General features: G+C 39.5%; 2 protein-coding genes across 4 annotated transcripts; both read right to left on the bottom strand.

Moving 5' to 3' along the window:
* Positions 1-607: 607 nt before the first annotated feature.
* Positions 608-9,169, bottom strand: irf6 (interferon regulatory factor 6). Of its 3 annotated transcripts, none has more exons than XM_050038344.1 (8): positions 8,932-9,169; positions 8,421-8,599; positions 6,087-6,282; positions 5,872-5,970; positions 5,484-5,750; positions 3,705-4,097; positions 3,438-3,556; positions 608-1,645 (listed from the first exon to the last, which is right to left on the bottom strand). In XM_050038344.1, exons 2-8 carry the CDS (start codon positions 8,592-8,594, stop codon positions 1,415-1,417), a joined length of 1,479 nt encoding a protein of 492 aa, XP_049894301.1. In that variant the 5' UTR covers positions 8,595-8,599; positions 8,932-9,169; the 3' UTR covers positions 608-1,414. The 3 variants fall into 3 exon arrangements, with proteins under 3 accessions (XP_049894301.1, XP_049894304.1, XP_049894303.1); XM_050038347.1 differs by having other exon boundaries at positions 5,941-5,970; XM_050038346.1 differs by having other exon boundaries at positions 8,421-8,595.
* A 3,740-nt stretch (positions 9,170-12,909) lies between these two features.
* si:ch211-103a14.5 (guanylyl cyclase-activating protein 1) lies at positions 12,910-16,695 on the bottom strand. Its single transcript, XM_050038348.1, has 4 exons — positions 16,388-16,695; positions 14,329-14,478; positions 13,623-13,713; positions 12,910-13,458 (listed from the first exon to the last, which is right to left on the bottom strand). The coding sequence occupies exons 1-4, from the start codon at positions 16,583-16,585 to the stop codon at positions 13,325-13,327; spliced, it is 573 nt and encodes a 190-aa protein (XP_049894305.1). The 5' UTR covers positions 16,586-16,695; the 3' UTR covers positions 12,910-13,324.
* Between the last annotated feature and the right edge of the window lie 1,450 nt (positions 16,696-18,145).

Genomic DNA, 18,145 nt, shown 5'->3' with positions numbered 1-18,145 from the left:
TTAGTTTTATAAAAAGAAAGATGAAGTTAGTCAACCTGTCTAGTAGTATAAGAATGAATTTGGGAATTTAACATGGAAATTTTTTTAAAAGAAGATGGTAAAGAACAGGGTGAAAACATGTGTTTATATATAAAAACACATATCTGATGAATATTGATGTTGTACACAGACAGGATATTCAGTTTTTTGAAGAGAGGGGCAGAGGGATCTGTTGTGTTCACTTTATATCTCTGTCAGTACCATATCAGTCCGCTTGGCAGACTGGCTCCACAATAAAACCACCAGCCCTTACTTTTTATGTCACACTGTCAAACATTAACCAGAACACATTCCTTTGTGATGTAATGAACAAACAACATGACCATATTTGGCCCAGAGGATCTCATAAAATGTGTGGAAAATATACAGTAGATTACCAACTAACTAAACCACTGGAGGTCAGCAGTGTTGCATGAGCGCATTCAGAAGGTGCAGAGCTGCTGTTAACTCACAGATCTGCCAACCAGTAGCACAAAAATAAACCATCTGTCTGTACAACAAAGCTGATATAATTTACTCTTAGAAAGAAGTTCACTATGTTTCATTTTAGTAATTCATACAGTCCAAATTTATTTTGGCATTTTTTATTGATAAAATAAACATACGATCACAGGATGAATTCAACTAGACATAAAACATATCGCCGCACCCCAAAGTGCAGTGGTGTCCATATTAAAACAGATCCATATAGCTGAATGTTGTTTAGTTAAATGGCTGCCTGGATACAATAAATGGCTTAAAATCAAAGATATGAATACAAAAATACTCTACTAAGTTGAAGAATAAAACAGCTGAAGACAAAACTGCAGGTGACCAGAAAACGGATACTGCACCTGATTACATGTGCTGGCAGGGTAAATAGATTTCAGACAGCTGTTTAGTTATAACTGAATGGAAAAAACTCATCTGTATTTAAATTCATATTTGCTCATTTCATCCAACATACACAAATCTCATGCTGGATGTGTTGCTTCAAAACATTTTATATGAGGTCAAAAGCTAAAAGGTTCTCTGTGCTGTTTGACTCCAGGAAAGTTTGGTAATCTCTGACCGATTTTGGATAAATAAGGCACAGGGCGATTTCTGTAACTCATTAACTACGTTAAATGTTCCCCTGCAGCAAGCAGGACTTTGGCCCATGCAGTCACATCCGGCTCCTGCACACACAACACAGAGTGAGGCAAGCTTGAAGGCACTACTACTATATACAGAAAAGCTTTGACACAACACATCACGAGCAAAAAGCATTAAAAATCCTACAGTATAGTGTGCACATTTCTAAATATGATTACACATAAGTACTTCTTTGCTAACAGTAGGTAACTCTCAGTAGCACATAGAGATAAATGATATGTAGTTCACAGTGTGGGCTGCTTCACTGTGCCTGCAGAGCCTGGACGATGTTGAGGCCTGGGCCGGGGGGCAGCGTCCAGCCGTCCTGGCCCTGGTGGGTCTGCAGCAGGCAGTACAGCTGCTTTAGGTGGGTCACTATGTTGTCTTTGATATCTGGGATTGAGATCTGCAGGCGGACGCTGCCACTGTCGAAGGACCGTGTGTTGTCTCCAGAGAACATCTCGCTGATCATTCGGGCCACCACTGGAATGATCTGCAGAGCAGAGGAGGGACAGAGGACCAGTATGAGTCACACGATCAGAGGCTAAAAAAAGACTGGAGCTCATCAAAGAGACCTGTGGTTCACATTAGGTCTGGGCTAATAATAAAATGACACTTTCAAACATAAATTTGGTTTCCAACGATTATGAAAACAACAGTAGAGATAAAGCGATTATTGTGCCGCACTCTGTTTTGCAAGGTTGGCCTGGTTTTATCTGGTGTTATACATCCAGCGCACCCCTTTCCTTAGTAGTGGTTCTCAGTGTTGCCAACTTGGTGACTTTCTCACTAGATTTAGGGACTTCTCAGATCCATTTAGTTCATTTCTAAAAAGCAACTAGCAACAAATTTAGTTAATTATTAGGACCATTAGTGAGATGTAAGCAAATATATTTTGCAACTCCAGTTCCAAAAAAAGTTAGGACACTGTGTAAAACATAAAGTAAAACAGAATGCACTGATTTACAATTCCTTTTCAATATACAGTGAGGAAAATAAGTATTCAACACGTCAATTTGTTTTTCATTGCACATATTTTTCACTGCAGCTATTCACATAAAATTTAGACCAGACATTGGTATTCACTAGATAAAACTACACAGATAAAGGAATCATAACATTTCAGTCCATAAAAATGATGTGCAATAAAGTGGAACAATACAGCGGAAAAAAGTATTGAACACCCTAACAGAAACGTATTTAAAACTTGATAGAGAAACCTTCAAGATGCTTCTTGTATGAAGAAACTATTGTCTCACAGTGTTCAGATAAGATTTAGGATGATCTTGAGAAACACATTTCACTTTCAAAACTTCAACAATTAGTGTCCTCATATCCCACACACATACTGAGGGTTGTTAAAAGAAAGGGAGATGTAACAGTGGTAGACATGCCCCTGTTGGAATGTGTTGCAGCATCAACTTCATAATGAGTGGGTTTTTTTTGTGTTTTTTTTTACAAAAATCAAGTTTATCAGTTTGAACATTAAATATCTTGTCTTTGTGTTGTATCCAATTAAATATGAGCCAAAAAGGACTTGCAGGTCATTGCATTCTGTTTTTATTTACATTTTGCACAGTGTCCCAATTATTTCGGAATCGGGGTTTTAAATAATTCCTATGCATGCTGCTCGGAGTTATTTTTATACAGTCTACACTCGGAGTCATCACAGTCCACAGCTCTTCTGTCAACACTGAGTCGTTCCCTCTCCTCTGGCAATGTGTTTATATTTACTTTTTATTGATTTTATTTATTCATCTCTTTTTTTCCCCACATGTAAATTTTTTTTTGTTGAACTGTAATCAAAGTCAAGAAAATCCACCATTAGGCCGGCCTTTTTCAAAATTCATAAATTGCATTATGTTTCCAAAGTCAATGAGTCATTGTGTTAGATAACTGATCTTAATATTGACCAAAATAAGCGTGATTATTTTTGCCATTATCAGGCAGGTCCAGTGTCCATGTAACTAGATGAACAGCTGTTCCTCAGTATGAGAAGAGTAATATCAGAGTTGTGTGAAATAAGAGCTGCAGCAAACGAAGCAGCTTTACTTTTATTTTCTGCTCGTGTCTTTTTGCATTTTTCATTCAAAACGTTTTTTTTCAAGCAGTGAAATATTCCTTTGTATATCATTATTCTTATGGAGTAAACTTTTCTTTCAACTGATGCAAACAGGGATGAAGTTTGTTCATGCACAGCTATAAAGTGAAGCGTGATAACGGCTGCTTCCTGGCCTGTATTGTCCCACCAAGGTTCATTACTTCTCATTACAAACATTTCTCACCTGAACCATGATGAGTTTCCTCTCTCTGGGCCTCCCATCAGGCCACTCCTCTCCAAAACACAAGCTGATTTCAAACTGTGGAGGGATTGGTGTCTGGCCGCGCTGGTGGGCTATCACACCTGCAAACCATACAAACAGATTCATTAGAATTTCTTCACACAGAGTATTACATTTTTTACGAGCTGCAGAGACCATCATTTAAATAAATTCTACTTATAACTCAAGTTGTTTCCTAATTGTCCCAATAAAAGTGAAAATCCTACTTACCACTGAGAAAAGACTCCAGGCAAAAGAGTTTGACCTTCCTTTGGCGCTCTATAAGATTTGGAGCAGCTGGATTTGGAGCACAAGGACCAGACCAGTACACCTTACACTGGCAGAGCCGCACCGCGTAGATATCATGGCCGCTGACCTCCAGGATTAGGCCTCTGTCCATCACGTCCAGCAGGCGGTTAGTGAAAACTCTCTGCTTGTCGTTGGTGATGTGCTCTGTGGTTGGAAAGCGTAGCTGTTCCAGGTTCACCGGCCCGAACAGCTCCTCCTGGTTGACCATGGGGCCGAGGTCCCCGTAGAACAGCCTGCAGCCGTGTGGGTTACTGACGTTCGCTGTGGGACACATCTCCTTCCCTCTGTACAGGAACTGCACCTCCAGGTCTGTCACTGGGTCAGAGACAAATGTAGACACATGTTAAAACCATGTTTGATGAAGTTATGTTTTGATTTAAAAGGGACAGTTCACCCAAAAACAAAGTTTCTCCTACTCTACCTGAAGTGCCCCCAACATTTGGTTAAGTGTAGGTCAACTGTCATTAAAAACTATGCTGATGAAATTATATAATTGTCTTACTGTCAAAAAATGAATGAATCCCTTTAACATGTAGTGGCTGTGTGGGTTATTTCTCTGTGCCATAGACCTCCATTTAGGGGTGTAAGTGCTGCAGGACACACCGGAACTCCACCACTTCTTTGCTCCGAGTGAGGAAATAGAATATTCATGTAATCCAATTAAAATTTAACTAATTCTTTTAAGTGCCTGAAGATAAAGCGTCTACCTCCAGGGCTGAAAAATGACGCTGATGCAGAAGAGCCCAAATCTGGAGTTCTTTCAATCACCACTAGATTCTGACTTCAGAGGGGAGTCAGTCCCCACAGACCCCCTTGTTAAAATACCCAACTTTACAGCAGAAATAAACATGTTTACATCCTGGTACAAAAAGAGTTTTAGTCTCTATAGCTAATTTCAACATTCATGACAACTGTCATGTATGTTATATAGCTCACCCATTGTCATTTTACTAAGGCTTAAAGTTATGCATAATTAAAGGTGGGGATGCTTTGAGCAGCTGGCTCCAAAAATCCAAGTGGGCAATGGCAAAAATATTAAACTCAAAGCCTCAAAATGTGTGTACACAAACCAGTGAGTGTTGTCACCGTGGCTTATTTCTACAGTGTATGTTGTAGATCCAATCATCACTGAAGCGTATGTCATGCAAGAAATCCAGTCACAACACATGTAATGATCAAAGCTGTCATATTGTCATTTAAGGTGTGTTGGTGTGTTTAAATCATTTTTATCCCAATTCAAGTCGCTGAAGCGGAAGTTAGCTGCTCGGTCAGCATAAGTCTCTAGTGCGCTTGCCCTATGGGCCCCATAATGTGGAAGACCCAGGTAATTTTGTACTTGGAAATCAAGCTTTTCTGGCTTTATGCACCCCTGAACTACTTTTATAAGAATAAACAAGGCTCTGTCTCCCATGCTGTATCCAATCCTCTTTATACATCCATGAATCAACCCCACATGCTGCTGAATCCTCACCAAAATCACAGCTAAACACAGTCGACAACAGAGAGACAATTACTCCTTTTTGAATATTGTTTAATAAAAACTACAACGCCCAGCTGTTTTAGGGAATTACTGGGTTGAGCTTTGGTAGCAACCCTGAAAGCTACAGCAGTTATCCTCACACCTCAGCCTGTTGTACTGAATCGATCTAAATGGTGCAGTATGAGAAACTAGAAAACCAGCTAGAAGAAGTGCATGCTTACTCGGGAGGGAACTGATCCATGTTTCTGGAGATGCAAACAAGGCGTCGGGCAGAGGTGGGGGCTGCATTGTGGGATCGGGCAGAGGAGCAGGAGGCATGTCAGCAAGGGCTGTGGGCTGCATCTCCACATCCACGGGCTCCTCTTTCAGCCAGGTTTTAACAGGCTCCTCTTTGGGCCAGACCTCATTTGAAGGGGGGCAACTGGGAGGCTGCATGGGGGAGTCTGAGCTCATTGGGGACCACATGATGAGAGGAGACGGACTGGTGCCTGGACGAGGAAAGAGAGAAGAATGAATTAGTTTTCATCAGCAATCATGTTTCTCTTTGCTTTTTGATATACTGACAGGGAGTAATAAAGAAAAGCGAAATTGTGAGGAGAAGTCATTAACCATTGGATGGGTACGGAGGGAGAGACTCTGGTGTATTTGGAAGGTCTTCCTCACCCCCATCTTCCTCACCTGGAGTCCAAGAACCAGCATCCGAGGAGCCTGTTGGGCGAGAAACTGTACTTTTAAAAAAAAGGGTAAACATGATTATATGTGAGTGAGATGGTGGTAACTTGAGAATGAAGAGACTCAGTCATATTCCATTGCGTCCTATTTACCCTGATTACTTAGGGGCTGTGGGATGTCGCACACGTCATAAATCTTCAAAGGATTCATGGGGACCTCTTTGGTGCCATCGTAGACCAGGTTGAATTCTCTGCTTTTGTTCAGCGCACATCGGAGCTGAGCTTTCCACTTAGCAGGATCAGGTTCATCAACTCCCTCCTGGAACTTCCCGGTCTCCACAGCCCACGCCTGGAGGAACATTTCAACAGAACGGAGGTATCAATATTACAGTCCTCTTTGAACACTTTGATTTTGTTGCACGGGATCCACGTTTTCACGCAATCCATGACTAAATACCTTCAGATAATCTCATAAAAACGGAAGCAGGATGTCCCAACATCAAATTCAGCAACACAAATTAGGGCTGCATGATATGCAAAAAAATTTAAAAAAGCAATTATTTTGACAGGTATTGTGATTACGATATGAGTCGCAACTTTAGTGGGAATAGTCATTTTTGCCTGTCATTTTCATACACATAAAAAAAGTATATATATATGTATATGTATGTATATAAAAACTGATGATAATGTTATTTTGCTGGGGTCTGTACCAAACAAGCATGTTCCCTTACATCTGAAATATAATTTGTAGGCCGGGGCATCATGTCAAAGGCTGATCACAACATCCTTATTGCAAAATTACAGAAATATGGCTTCATGATGTTGCTTTATAATGGCTAATGGTACCTCAGGGCTCCATACTTGGACCTCTTTTGATCTTCATTTACATAAATGAACTACCTAGGGTCTGCAAAAATGTACTGCCTTTTTGTATTAGCTGAAGATACATGTCTGGTATCCTCACATGAAAGTTTTTAGCACACTCATTCGAGAAGCAAATGAAGAGCTATTGTCTATTTTTAAATGGTTTCAGATGAACAAAGTCTCTGTCAATATAGAAAAATCTAACTTCATGCTATTTTGTAACATAAACAAAAAATATAACAAAGATAACGCTAAAAATGTTCATAGACAACATCAAAATAACTCTGGTTCCTTACATTAAATTTCTAAGGTTAACTTGGAAATACCCTATTGAACTTGTCCATAAATAGACGATGAAGTCGATCGGTATCTTAAGTAGTGTTCGTTCATTGGTCGATCATTCCTGTATTTTAACTTTTCATTCCAGCTTAATTTGCCTTCATATTATGTACTGTAATACTGCTTGGACTGCCACATGTCCAGCTTATCTTAATAAGATTTTTCTTATTCAAAAGAAATTTCGGAGAGTGACTAACTTTACTAAAAAATGCGAATCATCTGCTTCTCTCAAGAAAATATTTAGCAATTTTTAATGTTAACATGTAAGAGAATTGTGTATTCATGTATAAATATGTACATCTCACTCATGATTTGCCAGAACTTTTTTAAGTTTTCCTCAGACATTCACTCATTTTCCATGAGATGCTCTGAGGACCTTTATCTTCCGTGTGTTAATCAATATTCACTGAAATACAGAGGACCATCTCTTTGGAACAACATTCTTCATCTCTACAATCATCATCTACTTTATCATTATTCAAAAAACATCTGAAAGGGACTCTAATTTGCAAAGACTCTTAATGCTTCATTGATTCATTTGTAATTTGTTTGTGTTTCTTTTTTGTAAATTGTACATCTTCAACAATTTTGTAATACTTCTTAGTCTGAAACTCTTATTCGATTATGCAATCTTCACTTTTATCTTTTTCTATTTAGGTATGATTGTTGTTATTTAATAGGGGGGGTATCTTCATGAGCCATGTTTGGCTTCTGACCTCTGCTGCACAATGTTTTAACTTTCAATTTCTTGTTCCTGTATTTTCTATACATGTATGTGCAAACAAACTAAACTAATCTCTGCAGCACCATAATGGTATGTTGTGACACATTTGACCTTTATCAGAAAATAGTTCCTGCTTTTTGGATATTGCAGTTGGCCATATTGAAATTTCAACACTTTTTAATTTAATTGTTCAGCTCTGACACAAATACATAACACAACTCTAATACCTTCCTACCTCTCCCTGACACTCTACAATGACTCCATGACCTTCCTAATGCTACAAGCCTGAGAGAGGCCTTATGTAAGAGAGTTGCAAAACCAGATGTTGCTCCAGAGACTTTTTAAAGCATATTTAACAGGTATGAACCAGCATTACCTCGTTTAGACATAGAATAAATAACATGAATTAAAAATAACTGAGTGCCCAACTCCCTGCATGTGCAGCAGTGCCAACATTTCTAACTCCTGTCTGTGTGCCTCAGGGTAAACAAACACTTCATCAGACACTTCTCTTTGAGCTGAACTTTCTGTCACAGTGAAATCTGTTTAGTGTTAACCTTAAATATGGTGTCCTCGTCCTCGTGCTGGGGTGTGTGTCGTGTGGCGTGTTTCCACGGGATCCTGAAGCGCATGGCCTCGCGGTCAATCCACACCAGCCCCGGGTACCTGCCGCTGTCCACCTGCGCGACCAGCCAGGGCTTCAGACGGACACGTCGAGGGGTGACCGACATCCTGGCTGACAAGACGACACAAACCGGTCAGTCCACAGCACACTGCTCCTCTGAATACTCTCTACAGCCAGACAGCTTTAATATACTCAGTGACAAACAATGATGCAGCAGTGTTCACAGAAACCCTGCACGTCCGGATTTTCCAAACATTTTAAACACAGCCTCACTCTGACAGGCGGACAGAACTATGAACTTGTTAATCACATTTCTGCAGCTGCTTCCAGGTGAGACCTTATATGTATGATATGACATCTTTAAATGTGAGAAATACACACGAATTAATCCAAAACTCAAATAACCAAAGCGACCAAACGCGATACTAAAGAATGACACATACCTGTGGCGAACCAGGAAGTTGGAGAGGTCTGTCCTCGTCTGCCTATGAACCAGCAGCTGGAGATAAAACCGCGTTTCCTGCGAAAATTCCCAAAAACTCCTGCAGAGTTCCTCCAAGGAAAACTTCACAGATAATCTCTTGTACGAAGGAGGGTGAGGACAACGATAAATTAATGTCGGAGGACTCAGAGGAGCCGATGTTGTTCACTCCCGCTCGGCCCTTCCCCTCTCCTCACCGAAACTCAGGTACAGGCGTGACGTCATGCGGCTGACACACCTTTTCTGAGCAGCTGAGGGGGGGACGCTTTTCACGAAGCACGTGCACAGGACACTATTTTTTCCACCTGAGCACCTGAGCCTTTCACTGTGAGCCAGGCGCAACCCATAATACTCATAAATAAATAAATACATTTATTATGATTTGTTATAAATTATTTTTATACATAAAATATATATATAATTATCCCAATCTGACAAAAAATCAATATTTTTTGTATGATTTGTTATCATTTATTTTTTATATATAAAAATAAATGATAACAAATCATATTAATTGTAATTATTTTTAATTTATTTGTCAGATTAGGATAATTTCATATAACTGATTATTCTTGGTAAAATATGTCCCTGTGACTTATGCATGGCTCATAGTGAAATAAACATTATATTTATTTTATATATTATGTATAATAGTTTTTCATTTTTTATATGATTTACTATGCATAAATAATGAAGAAATGATTTTGTAAGGAAATATCTGGTGTTTCTTCATTTTAAATCTTTATTTTTTTGCTTTGACAATAAGGCTGATGACACCACATTTACATTTACATGGTTGTTCTAATATGATTATACAGGTATGATAGCGAACAGTTAAACTGAGTAAACTCTTTCCTTATAAAATTAGATGAGCTACATCGGAATGACTGAATCATCCATTAACAGGAAGGCTGTTAAATTGTTTTTCTTTTCATTAATTTTAGTACTGTCTTTTTCATTTTCTTCCATTCATGTTTGTCTAATAGACATGTTTTTACATTATTTGCTTTGAATATCGTGAGAAGATACACACACTCTACTGTGTATCTTAAGGCTTAAGGGTTTAACTGGCCTCTGTCTAGACTGCACATCCACTGGCCCACACTGTACACCAGCAGACAATATTTATGACTCACACAGAGCGGGAGTTTCCACTGTAAAGAACAACACATTCACTGTGAGAAGGCACAACACAAGTGGACGGTTGGTGATGATGATCCTGTCACTAGTAGTAGCCAAAACAGTCCGACAACAACAAGCCACTCCCTGAAACTACTCACGGCTCTGAGAGCGTGTGTCCAACATCCAGCTGTGCAAATTTGTCTTTTGGGCTTCCTGGTTTCGGCATCATATCCATAATGAGCCTGTGGCCATGTGTGTGTAATGCTAATTGTTTGTATTCTAGGATGGATGGTTGTTTGAGGCTGTAGTGTCAGGGTGTGATGGGCTGTTTTGGGTCTAGGTGCCTGTAGCATCACAAAAGGATGAAGGAGCCCCCCAATTATGTATGCAGTGTCTGAGAGTCAGAGCCCCCAACATAATTTTAACATGAAAAGGACTGTGAGGGGTCAACAGATGATCAAAGGGATATAAAAAAAAGAATCCCTGTTACAGTTGGGTCCATTTGATCAAACTTTGTTCTATCTTTGCCTTCTTGTTATGAAATACTATTCCACAACGCTATTTTTAATGGTGATTTTTTTTATTGTAAATCATTTAGTAATCAATTTAACTATTTATATCTTTTCTCTATACCCTTTTTTGTATCCTTTATTATGTTTTATATTTTTTGCTCAGTAAAGCACTTTGAATTGCCCTTGTGTATGAAAGGTGCCATACAAATAAAGCTGCCTTGCCATACCGGATTCTTTTCTGTTTTCAGGCCACTAAAAATGATTCAAATGAGATGATCCTTGAAGGCATAACTCCCAGACTGTCCATGGGACACACAAAGTCATTAAAAGAACAAGTGGATAACTTAAGCAAATTTTGCCAGTCGTTCTGTGCACTGATAAAATATTTCTGCTCGGCAAGAGTGTGCATGCACTTACACACGCACGCACACACGCACACACGCACACACGCACACACACCATCAACACCCAAATCCATGCACAAACACTATGGACCATCTTGTTTTACAAAATATAAGTTCTATTGGATCTTACAGAGCTGTCTACAACATAAATGTTGTATATGCTTCTTCTTCGGTCTCACAAAGGTACTTTCTGCAACATTTGTCATTTACTTTCAGAAATGTGCACCCATCAAAATTAAGGCTTTTTCTTTTTAACCATAACCTCTCCAGCCAGCAATCACGGCAGCATCCCTAACCAATCTAATGTGGAACTTTAATTCAGGAAAACAGTTGTTAGCTTGTTGTTTCCAGTTACTTTGCTTTTAGTGATGCAACAATTTGAGGGACAACTTTAAGGGAAACAACTGGAAATGCACACATCCTGACAGTTGTCCTGAAGAATGATAAACAGTCAAATATAAAAGGATTCAGACCAGAGGCTGATTAAAGGAGAATGTTACACGATTTCGATAAAGCTTTTATTGTTTATTTCAAAATATACAGTACTGCCCAGTGAATCTGCATCAGTGTAGGAAGTGCTCAACATGTGATCTATTCAAAGTACTGTATAAATTAGTTTTGCTGTAAAGGCTTTACAAAAATACCTACGCTTCTGTAATGGCTCAAAAAAGAGAAACCTCAGGTAGCTCCACTGTGCAGTAAGCTACACTACAATTACAAAAATGAAGGGGTCTCAAATTCTTTTAGTAATTGACTTTACCTAAACACATAAAGTTCAACATGCATTTAATGTCAAACAGCATGCAGTGGCAATAATGGCACTTAATAGACACTGGACAGAAATCTTTTTTTTTTTTTCAGAGGAAGCACCTGAACACTGATACAGCTGGAGAATATACGTTATTAACCTGTCTTTGTAATTAGTTTCAGTATTTCAGAAGACAAAAAGACATTTTATCATAAAGCAGCATACTGACTCCATTTTTTTCACTATGACATATTGTCACTGTAGTTTAAAAGTATGTGTTTTAGAAGCACGTTAACAGTATTGATAGCAACCTATTTGTCAGAGGAAATTGTTTCCATTGTCCGTTTCTGCAAACCACAAATACATTATATTTGCACGCTTTATTCGCTTCGTATTAATGTTTCTAAAGTGATGTAGCTGAAGAGGTGGAGAGGATGGTGCATGGTGTGTAGCCTGGGCAAGGCGCCTGCCAAGCCGCAGACCACTGCAGACCACCGTTTGAAACCAGCTGTGTTTTAGTGAGTCATTGCTATGTTTGCATCGACTTTTTGGGCTACAAACATGGGTGTTTAGTAGAAACTTGTCTGCGGGGATAGTGGCATAAAAACTGATTGTTTTAAACAAAGACATCACTACTTTTCCTGCCAGGATTGTGCCCCAAAAACTGGGTATTTTAAGCCAAAACATGATCTTTTACTAAACTAACCACTTCATTTTTGTGCCTTAACATAACCACACATTAACCACAGTGTTGTTTAATCATGAAGTTTTAAAGTATCTGCTACACCAGGGGTGTCAAACTCATTTTAGTTCACCAGCCACATACAGTCCGATTGGATCGCAGGTGGGCTGGACCAGTAAAACCACTGCATAACACCTCCAAATTTTACCCTTTTTTTGTTGAAAGAAGAACATTTTTAAAAACGCTAATCCATTGACAAAACAGATGACAAACAGCCTGTGATGCCGTCTGAAGAATAAATGCAATTTCAACAATATTTCTCATTTCTTCCACAGACTACAACTCACTGTCGTTACATGTGCATTTATCTATACATTTCCACTCCTGTGTAGTAATCCTGACAACACCACACCAAACTAAACTGACAGAAAGGAACTGTATTCTGGTCAGGTAAAAAGCCTCTGAAGCAGCATTTTACATAAAGAAAGTTACTCCTGCTCCTGAAACCTGGCACCTCTTAGCCTTCACAAGTGCATCACTGTTAGGAGTGCAAGGTCATCCAGTGGGCCGGATTGGACCCTTTGACCCTTAAGCCCTGTTTGACACCCCTGTGCTACACAATAACGTGCAGATCAGTAACTTATCCATGGTTTGCAGAGACGTACAATGCCAACCTTTTTATCTGGTGATTGGGTTGGTAGAAGCTTTAATATTTTGGATAGATAGAAAGTCTTTGCTTGGCTCATGGATGTGTGAGGAAAACCATGAGAGATTGGTCCCCATCATTTTATCCTGATGATGACTGGTGGGCTATCCTGAATCCACGTCTCCTGCTGTGGCACAGTTATATAAAAGTGTACAACTTAGGATCCACAGAGTTGGAGAGATTAGCTGTTTTTTGTTTTCATCTCTCCTTGAATTTTCTGGACGATGTGTGTGAGGTCCATACACTCCGTTAGTGTCATCAGCAGCTCTTCGTCATTCTGAATCCCCTCCATGAACTCCTCATAGGATAGTTCACCTGGAAAACAAACACACACACACACTGAACTCAAATACTTTAATACTGGTGGCTCGAAATTCATATCTAGTACATGATTTGCTAAGGTTAAGATATTTAGTTTTACTCCATCTACACCTCCAACACAGCTGATCACCCCCATTAGGTTCCCCTTTTGGTCTTACCATCTCCATTGATGTCAATCTTGTCAAACACCATGTTGGCAAAGTCCTCTGCCGACGTCTCACACGGAATTCCATTGATTGCACGGATGGACTAAACATGACACAAAGAGAGGAGATCATGTCACAATCTGGCACATGTAATGTTGCTTATATTTCTCCAACCAGTAGATGTCAGCTCAGTGTCAGCTAATTGCGTCTGCACCTTGTATAACACACCCCACAACCCTGAATAGAATAAGCGGTCACAGATAATGAATGAACCTTGTATAACACACTGTACGTTCCGCAACGTTCTTCTAAGCCTGGGGTGGGATTTCAGGGCCTTTTATCTCAATCACACCTAAGTGGTCTGAGCAGGTTGTCTCAGGACAGTACCTGGGATTTTCTCTGGTCTGTCACTAAGCCAGTGCAGGCGAGACGTGGATGAGGAAAAATACGGAGTGAAACAAAGTTCAATCAATATCATTCCTGTAGGGAAAACAAACAAGAGTTTGCTGATGCTATCATGCTGACCTTTATTTCACTAAAATTCAACATGGTTTCTTTTTTGTTAGTTGCTTCCCCAGTTATTGTTAATGACTGATAAAAAGAAATGAGGCATGGGAGCATGAACTTTTTTCAGCCTCTGGAGGGCCTGACAGAAAAAAGTTAGAGAACCACTGCACTAAGTTATGTGGCAAGCTTTACCATGAACCCTCATGCACACCTTAATGATGAGAAGCAGCTCGTCACGGTCGATGCAGCCGCTTCCATCTATATCATACAGTTTGAAGTACCAGCGGAGCTTCTGCTGCACTCCTCCCTTTAGCACCAGGCTCAGAGCGGCTACATACTCCATGAAATCAATGTAGCCATCCTGCAGGAAGAAAAGGAGACCATGAACATTAGCAGAATTAGTCTTTAAAGGCCCAGTTTGTAGGATTTAGTGCCATCTAGCAGTGTGAACTATGTTGTCCGAGGCAGACTCACAAATGGCCCTATCTAGAACCAGTGTTTGGTTTGTACATTCTGGGCTACTGTAGAAACAACATGGCGGACTCTTATTATATTCAGTTTCTGCCAATATATCCCCCTAAATCCTGCACACTGCCCCTTTAAATGTAACACTTTGCTATTAGAGCTGGGCACTATATCGATATCATATCCAAATGATCTATGATATGAGACTAGGTATCATCTTAGATTTTGGATATTGTAATATCATAACACTGAAAACACACTAAGAAGCAGCGAAGTGCGGCTGGGAGGCGTGTTCATGTGTTTCAGGCAGGAAGAAATTCTTTGTATCATAGGTCAATATGTCACGTGAGTCACAGGACTCTGTTTACTGATTGGCTGCGGGTATTCTCTGGCTGCAAGTCGCTGCTAAAAGTTAAACTATCCCCTGCTTTTAGTTTGGCTGCAGTTCACCACTAAATCAAATGAGCTTGGAGTGGCTGCCACAGGGAGGGGGCAGCTGTGCACTGATCAGAAGATCGGCAGTGCGATTCCCGGCTACTCCAGTCAGTATTCAGAAGCATCCTTGGGCAATACACTGAATCCCAAATTGCTCCCGATGGCTGCTCCAACAGTGTGTGAGTGAGTAAAAGGTTACTGAATAGCAGGTGGCACCTTGTATGGTAGCCTCGGCCACCAGAATGTGATTGTGTGTGTGTGAATGGATGAATGTGACTCGTAGTGTAGAAAGCACTTTGAGTGGTCAAAAGACTAGAAAAGAGCAATACAAACGCAGTCCATTGACCATTTACCACATCTTTCTACAGACATTGCAAAGCAACCCAATGCACTTTGCTGCTGCGTGGTGTGTTTCTGGGGGTGCTGATTATTAATAAAAATCTCATTGTGTACCTACTTTATGAAAGCACCAATTGTGTCTCAGTATCGATATCAAGGTATTTGGTAAAAACTATCACAATATCTGATTTTCTCCATATCGCCCAGCCCTATTCACTCTTCTGATCTACACCCCACAAATAATCTAACAATACAGTCATAACAACTGACTAAACATACTTTCATTGGACAGTCCATATAGGGGGGCAAAGGTTCATCCCCAATTAGTGAGCATAGGTACCTGCTCCTGGTTCACATGTATGTACAAAGAGGTTGTAGGTCAGTTGGATAAGCTGCGTCCCTGGGATAAGCCCCCTCGCTAATAGAATAAGTTCCTCTCAATTAGATTTCTATTAGCAGAAATAATCTAGAGAAAACATGCAGACACTGAGGCACAGCAGATGTGGGCTACTGCTTTTAAAAACTGAGATGAACATAAACCGGTTTATCTGCTCATACAGTTCTGCTCATATAATCTGCTTATATATATTATATATAAATTTGCTGTTGCGTACTAATAGACATGAAATAGATGTAGTTTCTGGAAACAAAGTATGCAAACAAGTAAACAAGCATGTCGTTTTCTTTTAACTTTGTGGGTTCTTTGATAAGACTGAGGATGATCATTATAATCCTTATCTTTAGGATAGCAGTAGCAGAATATAAATATGATATAACTATAATTTATATGATTCATATTTGCAGCATTATCATAAGCTGTCTTGCTGCATGTAGATAATTAGATAATTTAATGTGAACCAAACATGTAGCTGTAAATACAGCTGTAAAACATTTCACTGTCATTGCTGTTTAGCAAAGATGAAAAGCACCTTATGATGAGTACACTCAGATATTCAGCTTTACTGATATAGGCTAGTGACATTAGAATATATAAATATATAAGTCTGCCAGAAAATGACAAATCATCTTACATCATTCATATCAAACGTTGTAAACATGGTCATCACGTAGGCATTTGAAGTATCCGACAGGTTGCTCAGGCCAAAGAACCTCTTGAATTCGTAAAAGGTGAGAAGTCCAGATGGGCACTCAGTCATGAATTTCCTGTACCACTGATGACTCTCACACGCTTGTAGTTCCTCCATACTCGACCCAGTGCAGTTCCCCATGTCTGTTTTTCAAAATAAAGATGTAAGAAATCCTGTAAAAACCATAACCAGAATCTGCTGCATCCACCGAGCGTCCAGGCATGGCCTGTGTGCGGACTGCAAACAAGCAGCAGGATTCAGTGTGTGTCTGCGTCAGCCAATCAGGTCTCTGTGCGTCTGTGGGAACGGCTCAGAAGATGTAATCCACTTTGCTTGCCAGCAAAGACTTAACTAATGAAAAAGACCTAAGAGCAGAAATAATACCTTGTGTACAAAATGAGACCAGCTGATCAAAAATTAATATTCAAGATTTCTGACATTTATGAATCAAATATCAGTTGTTGCTGCACATTTACCCAGTTTATATTTAATCATTATTGTGCTTGATGAACTTTGCAACACAAATGGCTTCATATAATCACTCACCTGTGTGTTTACCTGACCAAAAACGCATCATTTGACTAGTACCTTCTCCCGTATTAAATCAGTTTGTGAAAGAATCGTCTCTTCTTCACACTTATTTTGGCCTTCAATAAGCAGCCTACTTACAGACTGTGACAGTATTTTAATATTTATTCTCCTTGTTAATGTTTTCAAGCTTCTTTTTATTTCCTGCCTGTTTTGCATTTATGTACACGAGCTTGGATAGTATATAAAGAATGTGTGTACATAATTTGATATATATATATATATATATATATATAATGTATATGTTGCTGTAGCATGCCAACAGTTGGTAAACAGGACTAAAAAGGAAGTACAGCTGAGGCTGATGAGAATGTCATTAGTTTTACAGGTCTTTGGTCATAAACTAAAATATGAAAGGAAATTATGACCACATGATGGCGCTAGTGAAAAATCAGGATATCAAAGTTCTTACAAATCATCCTCTGGAGATCGTGTATGCATCAAATTTTCCAACAAATCATCCAATAGTTGTCGAGATATCTCTATGAAGAACTAAAGGTCAACTTCATGGTGGCACTAGCAGTAAACTAAGAGTTACACCAAAGTGAGTTGGATTCAGCCTCTGTAGACTGTGAAAGCCGGTACAAAATTTCATAGCAATCCATCCAATAGATCAGGGATACTCAACTTGCTTTGAAAGTGTGCCACCTTTGCAAAATGGCAGGAGGCCAGAGAGCAGTTAATAATCAAACATTAATAACGAATTTATAAATTATAAGCTCGGACCTGTGTGGGGGTCCCTTCTTGACACTTCTTGATAAACCAGCTCTGTTTTGATGCTTTTTTATGCACTCTGGCAGCTTATGTACACTCTAAGTACAAAAAAATTCTCAGTGCAAATACATTTATTTTCATTGTGAGTAAGAAAATGGTCTGTGGGCCACCTGCACCTGGCACCCTATCGAGGGCAAGATTTGGCATGTGGGCTGTAAACATAGCTGTGGATATATTTAAGTCTGCACCAGAGTGGTGGACCGACCAACCAACAAACCAGTGTCACCATCCCTAGAGCCATGCCACTAGCACAGCAAAGAAAAACTAAATCAGAAACCATAAATCATAAGGTGAGACTGACTCTATGTATGTGGATGTTCACCTGATTTACTTATGATG

The sequence above is a fragment of the Epinephelus moara genome, chromosome 24, assembly GCF_006386435.1.
Source record: "Epinephelus moara isolate mb chromosome 24, YSFRI_EMoa_1.0, whole genome shotgun sequence".
Taxonomy (NCBI): domain Eukaryota; kingdom Metazoa; phylum Chordata; class Actinopteri; order Perciformes; family Serranidae; genus Epinephelus; species Epinephelus moara.
Note: the sequence above shows the minus strand (reverse complement) of the source record. Positions and strands in the feature narration are given on the sequence as shown.

Bases quoted from the DNA above. Each gene is read 5' to 3' on its own strand.
- irf6 (XM_050038344.1), bottom strand. From the start codon at position 8,594: ATGTCGGTCACCCCTCGACGTGTCCGTCTGAAGCCCTGGCTGGTCGCG. The intron at 3,557-3,704 runs GTAAGTAGGATT...TATGGTTTGCAG, and splicing joins CCTGGAGTCTTTTCTCAGTG to GTGTGATAGCCCACCAGCGC. The intron at 1,646-3,437 runs GTGAGAAATGTT...TCTGCTCTGCAG, and splicing joins GGAAACTCATCATGGTTCAG to ATCATTCCAGTGGTGGCCCG.
- si:ch211-103a14.5 (XM_050038348.1), bottom strand. From the start codon at position 16,585: ATGGGGAACTGCACTGGGTCGAGTATGGAGGAACTACAAGCGTGTGAG. The intron at 13,714-14,328 runs GTGTGCATGAGG...TGTCATGTTTAG, and splicing joins AGCTGCTTCTCATCATTAAG to TCCATCCGTGCAATCAATGG. The intron at 13,459-13,622 runs GTAAGACCAAAA...TTTGTTTTCCAG, and splicing joins GATTGACATCAATGGAGATG to GTGAACTATCCTATGAGGAG.